This window comes from Condylura cristata, unplaced genomic scaffold (genome assembly GCF_000260355.1).
Source record: "Condylura cristata isolate star-nosed mole 26May11 unplaced genomic scaffold, ConCri1.0 scaffold00028, whole genome shotgun sequence".
NCBI lineage: Eukaryota > Metazoa > Chordata > Mammalia > Eulipotyphla > Talpidae > Condylura > Condylura cristata.
This window is the reverse complement of record NW_004567129.1, coordinates 28,041,858-28,054,648: the sequence shown is the minus strand read 5'-3', so window position 1 is coordinate 28,054,648 and position 12,791 is coordinate 28,041,858. Positions and strand designations below refer to the sequence as shown.

Genomic DNA, 12,791 nt, shown 5'->3' with positions numbered 1-12,791 from the left:
CACACTCTGGCCCCGCGACCCCGGCCCGGCCCAGCCCGGAGCGCGAGGCCTCGAGCGGCCAAAACTCGGAAATGCCCAGACCCCGTCATTCCCGAATGGCTCGAACCCCGCTGGCCAAGGTTCTGTAGCTCTAAAGTTTTCGGGTTCCGGAAAGCCCGACATCTACAGCCCTCCGCCACTCCTCGACGTCCTGCGATACCAGGGCTCGAAAACCCAAGTCGCCAGAGTTAACTGAGATTGCAGATTGTTAAGATTCCAGAACCTGGGGCTTCAGAAACTGCCCTCCCCTCCCGGAAGCCGAAAACCTGGGTGCCCCCAGCTCTAGTCCAGAAGGCAGGGTGCTAGGACCCCAGGCTTCCGCGGCGTCCCCTCGCGCCCCCCCCCTCCGGCCCGGGCCAGCGCCCTGGCACATTCCGTCCTCCGCCCCCCCCCCGACAGCGCCCCTCCCTCCTCTCGCGGCCCCACGGGAACGGAAACATCCCGTCCCGCCCGCGAGCTGGTCTAGGGGCCCGGCAGGTCCAGAGCGCCCCCCACGCCCTGGGAACTGGCTCTCCCGGTTCCTACCGGTGACCTCACCTGGCCCCGCCTTCTCAGGTGAATGGCGGAGTCGGGTGACGTCACTTCCTGCCAGGTAAGCGCCGAGGCCGGCTCTGCCCTGGAAGGTTTACAGCTCTGGGCTATCCAAGTCCCTTCTAAAAAAGGCCCCACAATCCACCCTACTCCTCTCGCTGCCCCTAGCCGGCAGAAAAGCCACGATTCCAGATTACGCAAATTTTTTTATTTAAAAATTCCAAAGAGACAAAAATAAAACTTTATGATAATATATTAATATATTATAGTATACTTATAACAATAATTCTTTTATCATTTGCATTACAAAAAGGGAAGAAAAAAAATACAAGGGAAGCAGACGACCCAATATATATAAATACTATAAAACCTTTTAGAATAAATAAAGTCGTCATAAATAAAAGGGCCCAGTGGTTGGGGGCAGGAAGGGGTGAAGGGATTTGGCAACGGTTTTTGGCTACTTGATTTTGGAGGGAAACTTGAGCACCAGGGTTCCCCCTTGGAAGGCTCCAGTCACTACCAGGCACTGGAACTTCAGGGGGGTAGGAGAATTGGGAGAAGGCAGTGAGGGCCTGTTATTCACAGCATTGGGTAGGGGAGCGGTGGGGAGAAGAAGGACTCACTGCCTCCCTCAAATTCGCTACATTTTTTAGAAAAGGGTCCCAGAAAGCATCCTTCCCAATACCATGGACACTGAGCTTGCACACTGGGGACCAGCCCCAGTATGGGGTTAGGAGAGGATTAATGCATTTTATATGGTGGAGGGAGAGGGGCTGCTTGCGTCACCCCCACACCAGCTCTCCACAGCCCCTGGGTCCCTGTGGTGCCCACAGCACAAGAGAAACGCACCCCCCTTGAGATCCAGCTGTTCTGTACCCAGCAGGCACTTGTCACTCAGAAACAGAGATTCGATTGAAGATTGGGAGTCGCCGGGATGATGCAGGTGGCTGGGGTGGCCCAAAAACCCCAGCCTCAAAGACTGGGGAATCAGACCCCCCCAGGCTGCTGCCGCTACTGGCATATTCGTCGGGATCAGATCCCAGAGAGTGTGCAGAGGGGCTCCGAGCCAGGCTACCCAATGGCCCAAGCCCCCATACGTTGCTGGGGGTGGCCCTTCGGCAGGAGGGGCAACAGGTGGTAGGGGTCGGGTCCCTTCGGGCCACAGGGGTACCAGGGGCAGCAGAGAAGGCAGAGGGTGAAAGCGGCAGATCCCCAGGTGGTGGAGGTGGGGAGCTGGAGGGCGAGAAGGAGCAAGAGGACAGGGACGGGCCAGCCAGCCCTGCTGGTGGTGGCGAGGTTCGGCGGCCCGTGGGCAGGCCCGAGAAACTGATGCTCTGGCGTAACACATGGGGGTGGCCACGGCCAGTTAGATCCTCGTTGGGGTTGTGGATGAAATGGCAGCGGGAGCCATAGGGGCAGCTGCCCTGGAGGTAGAACTTGTGGCAGAGCTCCGTCTTGTACTTGGGGTGGCGACTGGCCTGGCGCAGTTCACCTAGGCCGTGGGCAAACTGGCACTTAGCCCCGTAGCGGCAGCGCCCGCTCTCCGAGAAGGTCCGGCATAGCTCAGTCTTGTAGCGGGATGAGGTGCTGGGGGCTGAAGTAGGTGAGGTGGGAGAGGGTGACAGTTCAGGGCCAGGGCGGGGAGCCAGGGGTGCAAAGCCTGGGGGTGGGGGCACCCAGCCGCAGCTTCGGCCCTCCACTAAACTGGTGGAGCGGCCAGGAAGTCGGGCAGCGACTCCAGGTGGGCTGGAGTCGGATAAGCTGAGGCTCCAGTGCCGCGAGGAGGCCCAGCCCTGGCTGGATTCAGTCTCTCCGTGATTGGATTCAGGGCTCAGCGACGAAAGGCTCTGTGGGAACAGAGATCGGTTAAAACACCGAAAACGCAGGGCGACGCTCCACCCCAGCTGCAGGGCACCTAAGAGCTTGCCAGTCCGGTTTGTGGGCGCCCAGCCTGAGCCCCACCCGTCGGCAGAAACCTGTGGATTTGGAATCACAGGGATCCGGGTTTGGAGGTTCTGCGTTTACAGCAACTGAAGCCTATCCCAAAGGGAACCCGACATCCCGGCTTCCATGGCAGGATCAAGAAGGGATCCCCAAGTCAGGGCACACCACTGTCCTTCAGTTTGGGGGCTCTGGGCCTCTCCGGAGCTGACCCCGGGCCTTGCCCTGGTTTCTCCAGTTTCTCAACTGAGGGCGGAGCGGTCAGAGTTAACTCGAAGTCCGTCTCCCTTCGGTCTCAGCCTTCCCGAAGACGTGCTCCGGTCAGGGAGCGGAGGAAAAGCAGTTCGCTCCCCTTCACCCAGGACGCCAGCCCAGACCGCCTCCGCGCAAGCCGCGCCCTGAGCAACTACCAGGGGCAAACCAGGTGTGGGGCCATTTCCGCCTCCGACAGCCCGGCTCTGAGAAAAGTCTGCCGCTTTCCATCCCCACGGGCCGCTCCTCCCAGTTCTGGGCGAAAGCCGCGGGTTCCCGTTCCCAGAGCCAGGGGGACGCACTGCCTTGAGAGGGGAGGCTCGGACCCCGGGCCGGGGTGCGGCGCTAAGCGCTCCGTTCTGAGGGGGGAGCCGGGTCCCGGGCCGGAGTTTGAGGCGCCAGGCTCGGAAGTCTGGGTGCGGACCCCGGCGGTGCCGGCCGGCGAGAACTCACCTCGTAGATGGAAGCGAGGTCCATGGCGGCGCGAACGGCCGGTCGGCTGAGAGGACCGTAGTAACTGGGAGCGCTGGTGTCCGGCTGAGAGCGGCCCGCCGAGCAGGGGTATTTATAGGCAGGTCGTCGGGCGGGGCCTCGGGGGCGGGGCCTGGAGGGGCGGGGCCTGGAGGGCGCTTCCCGGACGAGCGGCCCGCGGGTGTTGGACTGTTCTCGTCCGCCCCGCAGGGAGTGACCCGCCCCCGAACGGGAGGGAGCCCGGCCCACGGGTGGCTGCGACCCGCTGGGGGGGGGAGGGGCTGTCGTCTCGCTCTTCAAGGCTGGAAACTGAAGCGCGGAGCAGGGAACTGGGACGGAGGTGGGGGCAGGGCTCCTGGGGGAAATGACCCGGCCGAGAGGGCGTGGGCACAGGGGCGGGGAGGGCACCCCGAACGGAGCCTCGAGAAACAGAGAAAAACAAAGACACACACACCCATCACGGTGGGCAGAAGAGGGGAGGCCAGGAGATAGGGACAGAGACGACGTGATACAATCCCAAGGAGAGAAATCCAGAGGAAGGAGCTCGAGAGAGGGTCACCTAAAGAAACAGACGAGAATCAGACGTTAGTCCGCTGGGGCCAAACGGAGAGAGGAGGCCACCAGGTCTGGTGGAGAATTCTTTTCTGAGACCTGTCCGTTTGGCGGGTTTGGCCCCCCAAACACCGGATGCCCGGAGGACCGGCCTGCTGTCCTCCCCCCCCCTTCCGGGGGGGGGGGCGGTGGTCCGCTCTCTGAACGGACTGGAAAGGCGCCTCCACTCCCAACCCCTGGGCTGCTGCAGCCCCCCAGCCTCCTGCACGCTGAAGCCCCCCGGGCCTTTCCTGTACACTGGGTTCTTTCTGTGACGGTGCTTCCGGAGGTGCTTTTGTGCCCATTTTACCCACCAGGAAAAACGGGCAGAGTTCAAGTTCTTCTCTTAGTTCCAGGTAGCAATGGCGGTGCTTTGTTTTTTTCTTCTACCAAGGCTTCATGTTATGATGTTAGGTTTGTTCTCTGATTAAAACTCAGGATTGGAAAAGGGAAGTTCTTTTATTACGGTGCAGAGTTGCCTGGCTGGAAATCTGTTTTGAGATGTGGGGTCACCCCCTGAGACGTCTCGCTTGAGTTAATTTGGGGGGAGCCACTCCCCACACTGGGTAAACAAAGTTTCTTATCAAGGGTTGCCCTGCGTAAAACTTCAAGATCTGCCAGAGAACGAATTTTTGAAGAGGGTCTTGTTGAGTTCGTTGCCCTGAAACTACCGGGGTAGAAATCGTTGCACTTAAAATGATGGAAAAGTTCATTCTCAAGTCTGCGACTGCGGGCTCGTACTGAGGTGGGGAGATTCTATCAGGCGCGCTGACTTGCTATTTGGACAGAGCCTGGGGGAATCCCTGATGCGGCGCTTTCTGGGGCGGAGGGGCCTTCCCGGCCGGTCCCGTGAGCTGGGCGACCGCGGGCGACTCTGGCACGATCGCAGCCTCCCGCTCGCCCGTGACTCACTAGCAGGGGCGGGGGAGGGGCGGCTTCCTGGAAGCCGTGACGACGAGCCGGGCCCGGACGCCCGCCCGGGTTCTTCTCCAGTAACCAGGGTTTCAGTCGTCTGTAAACAGAGCCTGGAGAACAAGGGGGGAAGGGGAGGTGCCTGGCACCCGTCTCCCGGCAGAGCTCCAAATTCCCGGGGTGCTAGTGAGACTAAGACTGCGGGGAAACGAAAGGTGGGGGATACCCGGGGGTCCCGGGAGCCCCGTTCGGCTGCGGCCCCAATCCTGGAGGAGGAACTCCAGTTTCGATTCCTTGGAGACCGGGAGCGTTTCCCACCCCTGAGTCAGGCTGACCCCCTCCCCTCTCCTTTCTGCTGAGTCACCCGCCCGAAAGCCAGGTCGCAGGGGATTGGGCGATTCTCAAAGAGGAGGGCGAGGGGTGTTGCGCACGGGAAGACCGACCACTCACCCAAACACTGACGGATCGGAGCCGGGAGACCGGGCCTTACCCCCTCCTTGCTCAGATCTCGGTCTCCGGGTCCCCTAGGCGGCCTTTTAAGGTTCAGGAGCCCCGGCCTCTGCTCCCTACCTTCCTCAGATCGAGGAGACCCGGCCCCGCACGCACCTCTCCTCTCGGACCCCAGCCTGAGCCCCAGCCCCTCGTCCCTCCCGCTTCGGAGCTGGCTCAAATCCCCCGCCCCAAAGCCCACCGGGCCACCGGCGCGGCAGCCCAGGAGGAAGTGGAAGGCCGACTCCTCCCTACTCCCAGCGTCGCCAGCGGGAAAATCCGTGGCCCCAGTGGCGGCCGGGAATCCCCTCTGGAATGACGGTGGGGAAGGGGACGGCCGGGGTCCCCCCGCGGGGCGCAGAAAGGCAGGCCCTGGGCGGGCAGAACTGGGGGCAAGGGGCGGAAACGAGAGGCTAAAAATACGGCGAACGCTTCCGGCCTGGGGGGAGGGGAACGGAGAGCAGAGTTTCCAGAAAAACAAGCGGGGACGGGAAACGCGGGGGTGTGAGAGCGACTGCGAGTGCGCGGGCGGCCCCGGGGGCCGTGTCCACGCGGCACGTGTGTCTGGGCCCGGGGTGCGCCCGCGGGGCGGGAGCGGGGAGAGCGGGGTCGCGGGCAAGACAGCCGCGCGAGGACAGCGGGGTGCGCCCTGCAGGCGCGCGAGTGTTTGCTCGGCAGGTCGGGGCGTCTGTGGCCGCGTGTGCGGTCGGTGTGGGCCCCGAGCGTGGCCGGCTTCCTGTGAGACCTGCGCTCGCCCAGCCCGCCCGCCACGGCTCTGCCCATGCGAGTGACAAACCGACGGATCTGGGATGGACCGGGCTGCGGTGTCCCCTGCCGCCCTGGGTGTGGGAGTGCTCAACTGTAGCAGCCTCGGAGGTGGCATTCTCTGGACGTGTGACTTAGACGTACCTGTGCGGCTGCGAGGCGCTGGCCGCCACCGGGAGCTGGAGTGACTAAGTGTGCGTAATTCTGAAGGGTGCCTGGGGAGGGCACCTGTATCCTCTGATGTGATGAGGGTCGTGGGAGGTGCGCACAACTCCGGGTTGGGGTGTCATTAGAAGTGGGGGTCCCGGGGCAGCGTCTGAACAGGCTCCCTTTGTGGTGCTCATCACAAGGCAGTGAAACTGGTGAACTCTGACGCCTGACGTCTGCACTAACTGATGGGGAGGCCTCTGGTACGCGACCCCCCCCACACACACACAAACTGCCCCCCAGATCTGGGCCAGCCGGCCTCTGTGGGCAGAGAAGACATAACACGCACTCGCACCTGAGAAGCCTTATCTCTCCCTGGACGAGCCTGCTTTTGATAATGTTGAACATAATGCTGAACCAGGGCAAGGCTGAGTCAGCTCGAGATGGGCAAAGTCTGCGATGAGGAGAGTGATAGCAGGTTAAGTGGTGGTTAGACGGTTGTTTGTATATTCATGTGGTTGGATTGTTCATTTAACCTGCCTCTGGGATGGTGACGAGACACTTGCTAGGGCCAGGTGTGCGCTGGTACCCCTGGGGTCAGGCTTGGCCCTGCCTGGCCGGGCAGCTCACGTGTAACATTCCCAGAGTGTGCGGTGCTGCCCCAGGCTGTCCAGTCTTCCTTTGGTTGGGATAATCTAGCGAAAACCTCCCTGAGCTCCTCCAGTTCCTCTCCACTGCTGGCCTGACTGGGTCCAGGACTCCACATGGTTCTGTGAGCCCACTAGCATGGCCCCGCTTCGGGCTTCTGCACGAGGCATTCCCTTAGGGAAAGCTCCTGTCCTGAGTGTGCCGGTGACTTAATCCCTCTCCTTCGAGTCCTTCCCTTCAGTCCTTCAGTGAAGCCTTCTTACCCACTGCCAAGGATTATTTTTTAAATAAAAAAACTTGCTTTTTAACTAAAAAACAAAGTACATGTAACCCATCTCACAGATGACACTACCCACAGACCACTAAGCTTTCCAATGTTTTCGATTAGGCAACACAGCTCATGTGAAAACCTTGGTTCATGTCACTTACTCGTGTGTTTTGATAAACCTCTGCTTTTGATCTCACATCTCTGCCTTTCCTTGGTCCTTCCTGTCTGACAGGGCTTACTTTAGCAGACTGACCCGTCTCAAGAGACTGCGGGCCCCGCCAGGTGTTTGCTGTGTGCGGACTGGGCGCAGGCAGCACAGCTTGTCCCGTGGGGCTGCGGGGCTGCATCCGCCACACTCCCCACATCCTGCACGTCTCCGAGTTCAGTTTTAGACACTGCTGGGACCCCACCGTGGGTGCTGGGAGGCCATGCCCCGTGGAACCTGGGGAGTTTGCGGAAAGCACACTTCTGGGTGCACAAAGATCACAGCATTACGTTAGCTGGCAGTGCCACTGCTTGTTTTATCTGGAGACGATGTTTTTATCTGGAGATTAGGGAGAAGAGCCTTGACTATGATGGTGAGGTTCATGTATTAACCTGGCTAGGCAAGAGTCCACATTATTCAAATACTAAATCTACATGCAGTGAGAGGGTTCAGCACATGTGTCCAAAGTACAAAATAAGCTGCTGTGAATTAAGGGAGGTGACCCTACAAGTTCTGGGGCGCTGGACAAGCAGAGAAATGGGCACAGCCATGGCTTCCCTGAAGAGTCGCCTGTGTGCGGCAGCCCCAGCTGCTGCCCGTTCTGGGGTCTGCCCCGTGTGCATGGCATTTCAGGAAAGGGCAGGGAGATGGGCCCGTGCACCCACCCCGTCATATCCCAGGATTCCAGTGTGGGGACTTGGGCTCTGGGTTGATCATAAGTCTCCAGGAGTCTGGCATTTCCATGCAGAAGTGGGGTCCAGGAAGGAGGCCTCTGAGTACTGACATGGGAACCAGGACACAGAAGGTGTTGGGTGGGGCAGTCCCCCAACTAGGTTGAGTCACTGAGCCTTTCACACCCCAACAGCTGGGCCTGGGCTGGTAGCTCCGCCCTGCACTTGCCCAGGCCTGAAGGCCACGGTTGAGCTCCCCAAAACTCAGCTCCAAGCATGCTCTTGGGGAAAGGGGGAGTCAGATGGGGTGCACCTTCCTCAAAGCCCCCTCCCTAAGACCTGCTTCCCGGAGCTGGGGCCCAGGCGTGCCTGGGTTCTTCCCCAGGACTGATGATTCACCCCTGCTGAGGCCTTTTCACTTCTCTTTTAGGGCTAAAAATACAAGGGCCCCGGCATCCAGTTGGGCCAGGCTTCACAGGTTGCACAACACCCTGAATTTGAGGGCTGCTGACGCAGCAGCCCTGGTGCGGGTGTGGGCCTGAGCTGCTCCCAACCAGCCATGCAGAGGTCAAAACCTAGACCCCTTCACTTCCCCTTTCATGGCCAAAGACCTTGGAGGCTGGGCTGTGGGCCTTGAAAGTGCAGCTCCTCTGACCCCAGCCAGCCAGGGTTTCTGGCTCCCACATTCTGACCCCCTTCAGTGACACCAAGTCCAAGCCTGGAGTTGGGAGTGCGAGACAACAAAGGGGGCTGGGAAGTGGTGAGAGGCAGGAAGACCACAGGGCAGAGACTGGGCAGGAAGGCAAAGAGGGAGATGACACACAGTGGGCCGGAGCGAGCAGCTGCCAGAGACCGCTCTCCAACGGGGACGGAGTCAAGACAGACAGCAGTCAAGGTCCTGCAGCAGCTCCACACCCAGGTCAGGAAGGGGGAAAGCCCCTGGACAGAGGGCACCAACCTGCAGAGTCCAGGGTCCAGCCAGGCCTCTGCCAGGGCGCGGCAGGCCCTGTGCTCCCTGCCGGCCTCTGCTGCCCCCTGGTGGCTCCAGCCTCAGAACTCGGGTGTGAAGAAAAGTCAGAGACAAGGTGGCTTCCAGGCTACTCTTCATTCCCCCAGTACCTCCCGCCCCACTCCCCGCCCAGCCAGCTCACAGAGCGCCCCCAGGGCCTGTTGGGGGCGCAGGTGTTTTGCCCGTGACCTTGTTGGCGCAGTCCAGCAGGGCTGTGTGAATGTCCTTGGCACAGGCAATCTGGGCTTTGATGACCGCCAGGTACTGCGGGTAGGGTAGGCTGTCGGGCTGCACGGCGTCGGGCTTTGTGGCTGTGGGCACGAGTGTCGGAGAGTGCTTGGCGCTGTCACAACTCTGTGACAGGCACTCGTGTGCCAGGCGCTGTGGACAGACAGGTGAGGTGCAGCACCAGCCAAGTTCCCGAGCTCTCCCCCCCAGAGGGTCAGCCCAGCCAGTCCCTTTGGCTCCGGTGCCAGGGTCTGGAGTGGGAGACCAGCCCTGCTAACCTCATGCTGGGAGCCTCAGGCCTGAGGCTGCACTCCTCTGAGCCTGTGTCCTCCTACAGACAATGGCTTTAAAGGCCGCTGTGCCACCTCACCAGATGAGAAGGGTCTCAAACCTGGGTTCTGGCGCACCACTTATGAGCTAACTAAGGAACACCCACGTCCACTGTTGTGACAGTCTAGGCTCTACACCACCAATCTTGTCTCTGATGGCGCCTGCTCCAAGATTTGGTTCTACTTCTCTGGTTGCTTCTTCCAGATACTTCTTAGCCTGCCCAAGTCTTTATTTTTTTTTTTTAAAGATTTATTTATTTATTTATACAGAACTGGAGTACAGGCCAGAGATGCGGAGGGTGAGAGGATTCACCAGAGACAGAGTGGGGAGCAGAACAGGCAGATCGACGAAGTGCACTGCTGAGGGGAGCAGCGGGCGGGTCAGGAGAGGTCTGCCGCGCCATGTGGATCTCCCCCGGGGCAGGCGGGAATCGAACTCATGCGGAAGTGGCTTTAGCTTCTCAGTGCTGTGCCTTAACCCGCTGCGCCACCAGGGAGGGCCCCCAAGTCTTTATTTTTAAAGATTTACTTTATTTATGCATATAAGAGCTGGGGTGTAGGCCAGAGGTGCAGGGTGTGAGGCTGATCAGAGACAGAGTGGGGAGCAGAACAGGCAGGTCTACTGAAATCCACTGCTGAGGGGAGCAACGGGGAGACAGGAGAGGTCTCCTGCGCCCTGTGGGTCAGCAACTGACATGGGTCAGGGGGTGTCAAACTCATGCTGCAGTGATTGCAGACAGCTTCATAGTGCTGAGACTTAACCCCTTGTGCCCCAGGGAGGCCTATCCAAGTCTTCAAAAATAGCAATTCCCAGAGCCTGTCTCTTCCTCTTTGTCTGGAGCCCTGTCAGGCTCAGTTTCCACCCCCACAGAAATAACACCACATCGTGTCCCCTCACCAAAATTTCAACTCTCTTGTATTTTCCCTCCCCCACCTAAGCCCTTAAGCCCCTGTATCAGCCTGGCCATTCCAACTAGAGCTGCCTTCCACAGCCTTCAGTTTCATGGCCGGGACACACAACCTCCTAGAACCGCTCCCACCTGCACTTGTCCACTCCCTCAGCCCTGTAACGGTGCAGCCCCGACCACCCGAGTCCTGTCATGGCGCCTCTGTGGGCTCCCAGCCTCCAATCCATCCCTTAGTTGGCAGCCAGAGGCTTAGTCCTAATAAAGCAAATGGCCCAGTGTTCTTCCCTGCTGGAAGCCCTCTATGGCTCCCTGACACCCCTAGGGCTATCTTCAAAGTCCAGCAAGTGCCAATGTCTACAATACCTCAGCCAGACTGACTGATGTTCCTAAAAGGAGCTCAAAGCAGGAGCTGATGCTTTGGTTGCAAAGCCTTTCTCCCACCACAAGGCCTCTCCAGCTCTGACTTGTCCTTCAAGTCCCAGTCCAAAATAATGATGTGGATACTACAGGAGGCGTTTATCATACGCCTAGTACTGTTAAGTTCTTTATATTTGTGATCTTGCTCAGTTTTTTCCCTGCAAATTTACTTTCCAAAGGAGGACCCCATGGCTCCTGCACAGAGACTGGTAGTGTGTCTGATTCCAGAGGCTGGACAAATCCTGCCTTGCTTCCATTTCTGTTCCAGGCTCAGCCCAGATGTGCTCTCCACCAGTAGCTTCCCAAGCCAGTCTCTACTTAGCCAGCCCCCAACTAGGCAACATCAGTGACTAGGCTCTGGGTTTCCACAGTACCCTGAGTTTCCCTTGTTTTAATCGTGTGCACCTGCCTGTGTTTTCCCATCCTGAACTCTGTGGTCAGGACTTCTCCCATCAAAGCCCTAACCACGATGATTTATCACTGTTTGGAGATACACGCCACCCACTAACCAGAAAGTTCTGCGAAGGTAAGGTTCAGGGTAACAGTGAAACACAAATCTGAACCATGGGAGGTGCACAGTTAGTGCGTGTTCGCTAAAATAGGGTTTCTGAAGACCCCAGCGGGGAGAGGCAGGGTATGGTCATGCAGGCCCCTTACCAGACAAAGCTCCAGCTGGTCACAAAGTGCATAGAACTCCTCCAGACATTTGTCAAAGCGCTGTATGGGTCCGTCGCTGCTCTTTCTATATCCCAGGAGAAGAAGGTGACTGGGAAATGGGTCTGCAATCTCTGGGACATCAGTGGCCACCCAAACAAGCATCCATTTGGGACCAGATATAGGCTTAGGAGAACCTGAGGCAGGGTCTAGGGGACAGTTAGTAGTAGAAGGGGCAAAAGAACAAGGCTGGTTCAAGGGAGCCAGGATTGAAAACAGGAGGAAAGGGTGGATGGGTGGTGGTGATGGGGAGTTTCTCAGACAGATGGAGTGGGGAGAACATCATGGGTGAAGGGGACTACACTCACTGTCCGTTGTCAATGTTAGTGTTCTGAACCAAGTTCTGGGCTGCAACCTTCATCAAAGTCTAGTTGGGAGGAAAAAATGATGCAGAAAATGATGCAGAGCTTGGCTCTGCAAGCTCCTTCAAGATCCACCCAACCTCAGGCTCTTCACTTGGCCACTCTCTCCCAGTCACTTAAGAGTAACGTTCCTTCTATTCCCGTAACAATTATCATCCGTATTTTTCCAGACGCTCGCTCTCACCTAAGGTTCCCACCAATAACCATTCGAACATGCCCTCACCCGCCAACCACAAACTGAATCTCTGCTCAGGACGGTCCTTTCCTCGGCTTTTAAAGACCAGAGCCTGGTTTCTCCTTTCAACTCCCTCTCACACGAATTCCGGCCAATCCTCTGGCTTGATGAACATCCTCGCGCACGTCACCCCACACGTCAATTCGCAGAACTTCGATTTCGCCTCACAAAAGGACCAAGTCTCACTCGTCCTTGCCGGATACACCTTTTGCTCGCTCCCGACTAAGCAGCCCGTTCCCTCCACCCAAGATCCCTTGGAGTCAGAGAACCAGACCCCTCTTGCTTCTCGCAGCCAATTACCTGTAGACTCTCCTTCAGTTGAGGGATGAGCATTTTGTAGCGCTGCACAGGATCGAAGTCCTGTTGCTGTTGTTGCAAAAGTCCACTCTGGGCAGGCCCCACCAGTTGTGCTGGCGGTTGCGGCTGCTGCTGGGAACCGGGCCCACCAGCCGAACCCGGACCCGACACGCCAGTGGCAGAAGCCGCCGCAGAAGCTTGCTGCTGAGACGCAGCCATGTCTAGCCTGCCTAGCGCGCCGGAAGTACGTCACAACTGCGTCTCTTTTTTAAGTGCCCTCAGCTCTAGGGCCCAGTTTGCTAGTTAGCTCCGCCTCCCGGACGAGTCAACCAATAGGAGAGAAGGCGTTTCACCCTCTGCAC

General features: G+C 58.7%; 2 protein-coding genes across 2 annotated transcripts; both read right to left on the bottom strand.

The window, feature by feature from the left end:
• Positions 1-862: 862 nt before the first annotated feature.
• Positions 863-3,319, bottom strand: ZFP36 (ZFP36 ring finger protein). Its single transcript, XM_004690617.2, has 2 exons — positions 3,217-3,319; positions 863-2,417 (listed from the first exon to the last, which is right to left on the bottom strand). The coding sequence occupies exons 1-2, from the start codon at positions 3,238-3,240 to the stop codon at positions 1,461-1,463; spliced, it is 981 nt and encodes a 326-aa protein (XP_004690674.1). The 5' UTR covers positions 3,241-3,319; the 3' UTR covers positions 863-1,460.
• Positions 3,320-9,016: 5,697 nt separating this feature from the next.
• Positions 9,017-12,770, bottom strand: MED29 (mediator complex subunit 29). The gene is made up of 4 exons (XM_004690616.2): positions 12,433-12,770; positions 11,844-11,902; positions 11,479-11,563; positions 9,017-9,320 (listed from the first exon to the last, which is right to left on the bottom strand). The coding sequence occupies exons 1-4, from the start codon at positions 12,646-12,648 to the stop codon at positions 9,078-9,080; spliced, it is 603 nt and encodes a 200-aa protein (XP_004690673.1). The 5' UTR covers positions 12,649-12,770; the 3' UTR covers positions 9,017-9,077.
• Positions 12,771-12,791: the final 21 nt, after the last annotated feature.

Coding starts and splice junctions, on each gene's coding strand:
- ZFP36 (XM_004690617.2), bottom strand. CDS start 3,240: ATGGACCTCGCTTCCATCTACGAG. Junction 2,418..3,216: donor ACCTCGCTTCCATCTACGAG/GTGAGTTCTCGC, acceptor CTGTTCCCACAG/AGCCTTTCGTCGCTGAGCCC.
- MED29 (XM_004690616.2), bottom strand. CDS start 12,648: ATGGCTGCGTCTCAGCAGCAAGCTTCTGCGGCGGCTTCTGCCACTGGC. Junction 11,903..12,432: donor AACTGAAGGAGAGTCTACAG/GTAATTGGCTGC, acceptor CCTCCCAACTAG/ACTTTGATGAAGGTTGCAGC. Junction 9,321..11,478: donor ACCAGCTGGAGCTTTGTCTG/GTAAGGGGCCTG, acceptor GTCTGTCCACAG/CGCCTGGCACACGAGTGCCT.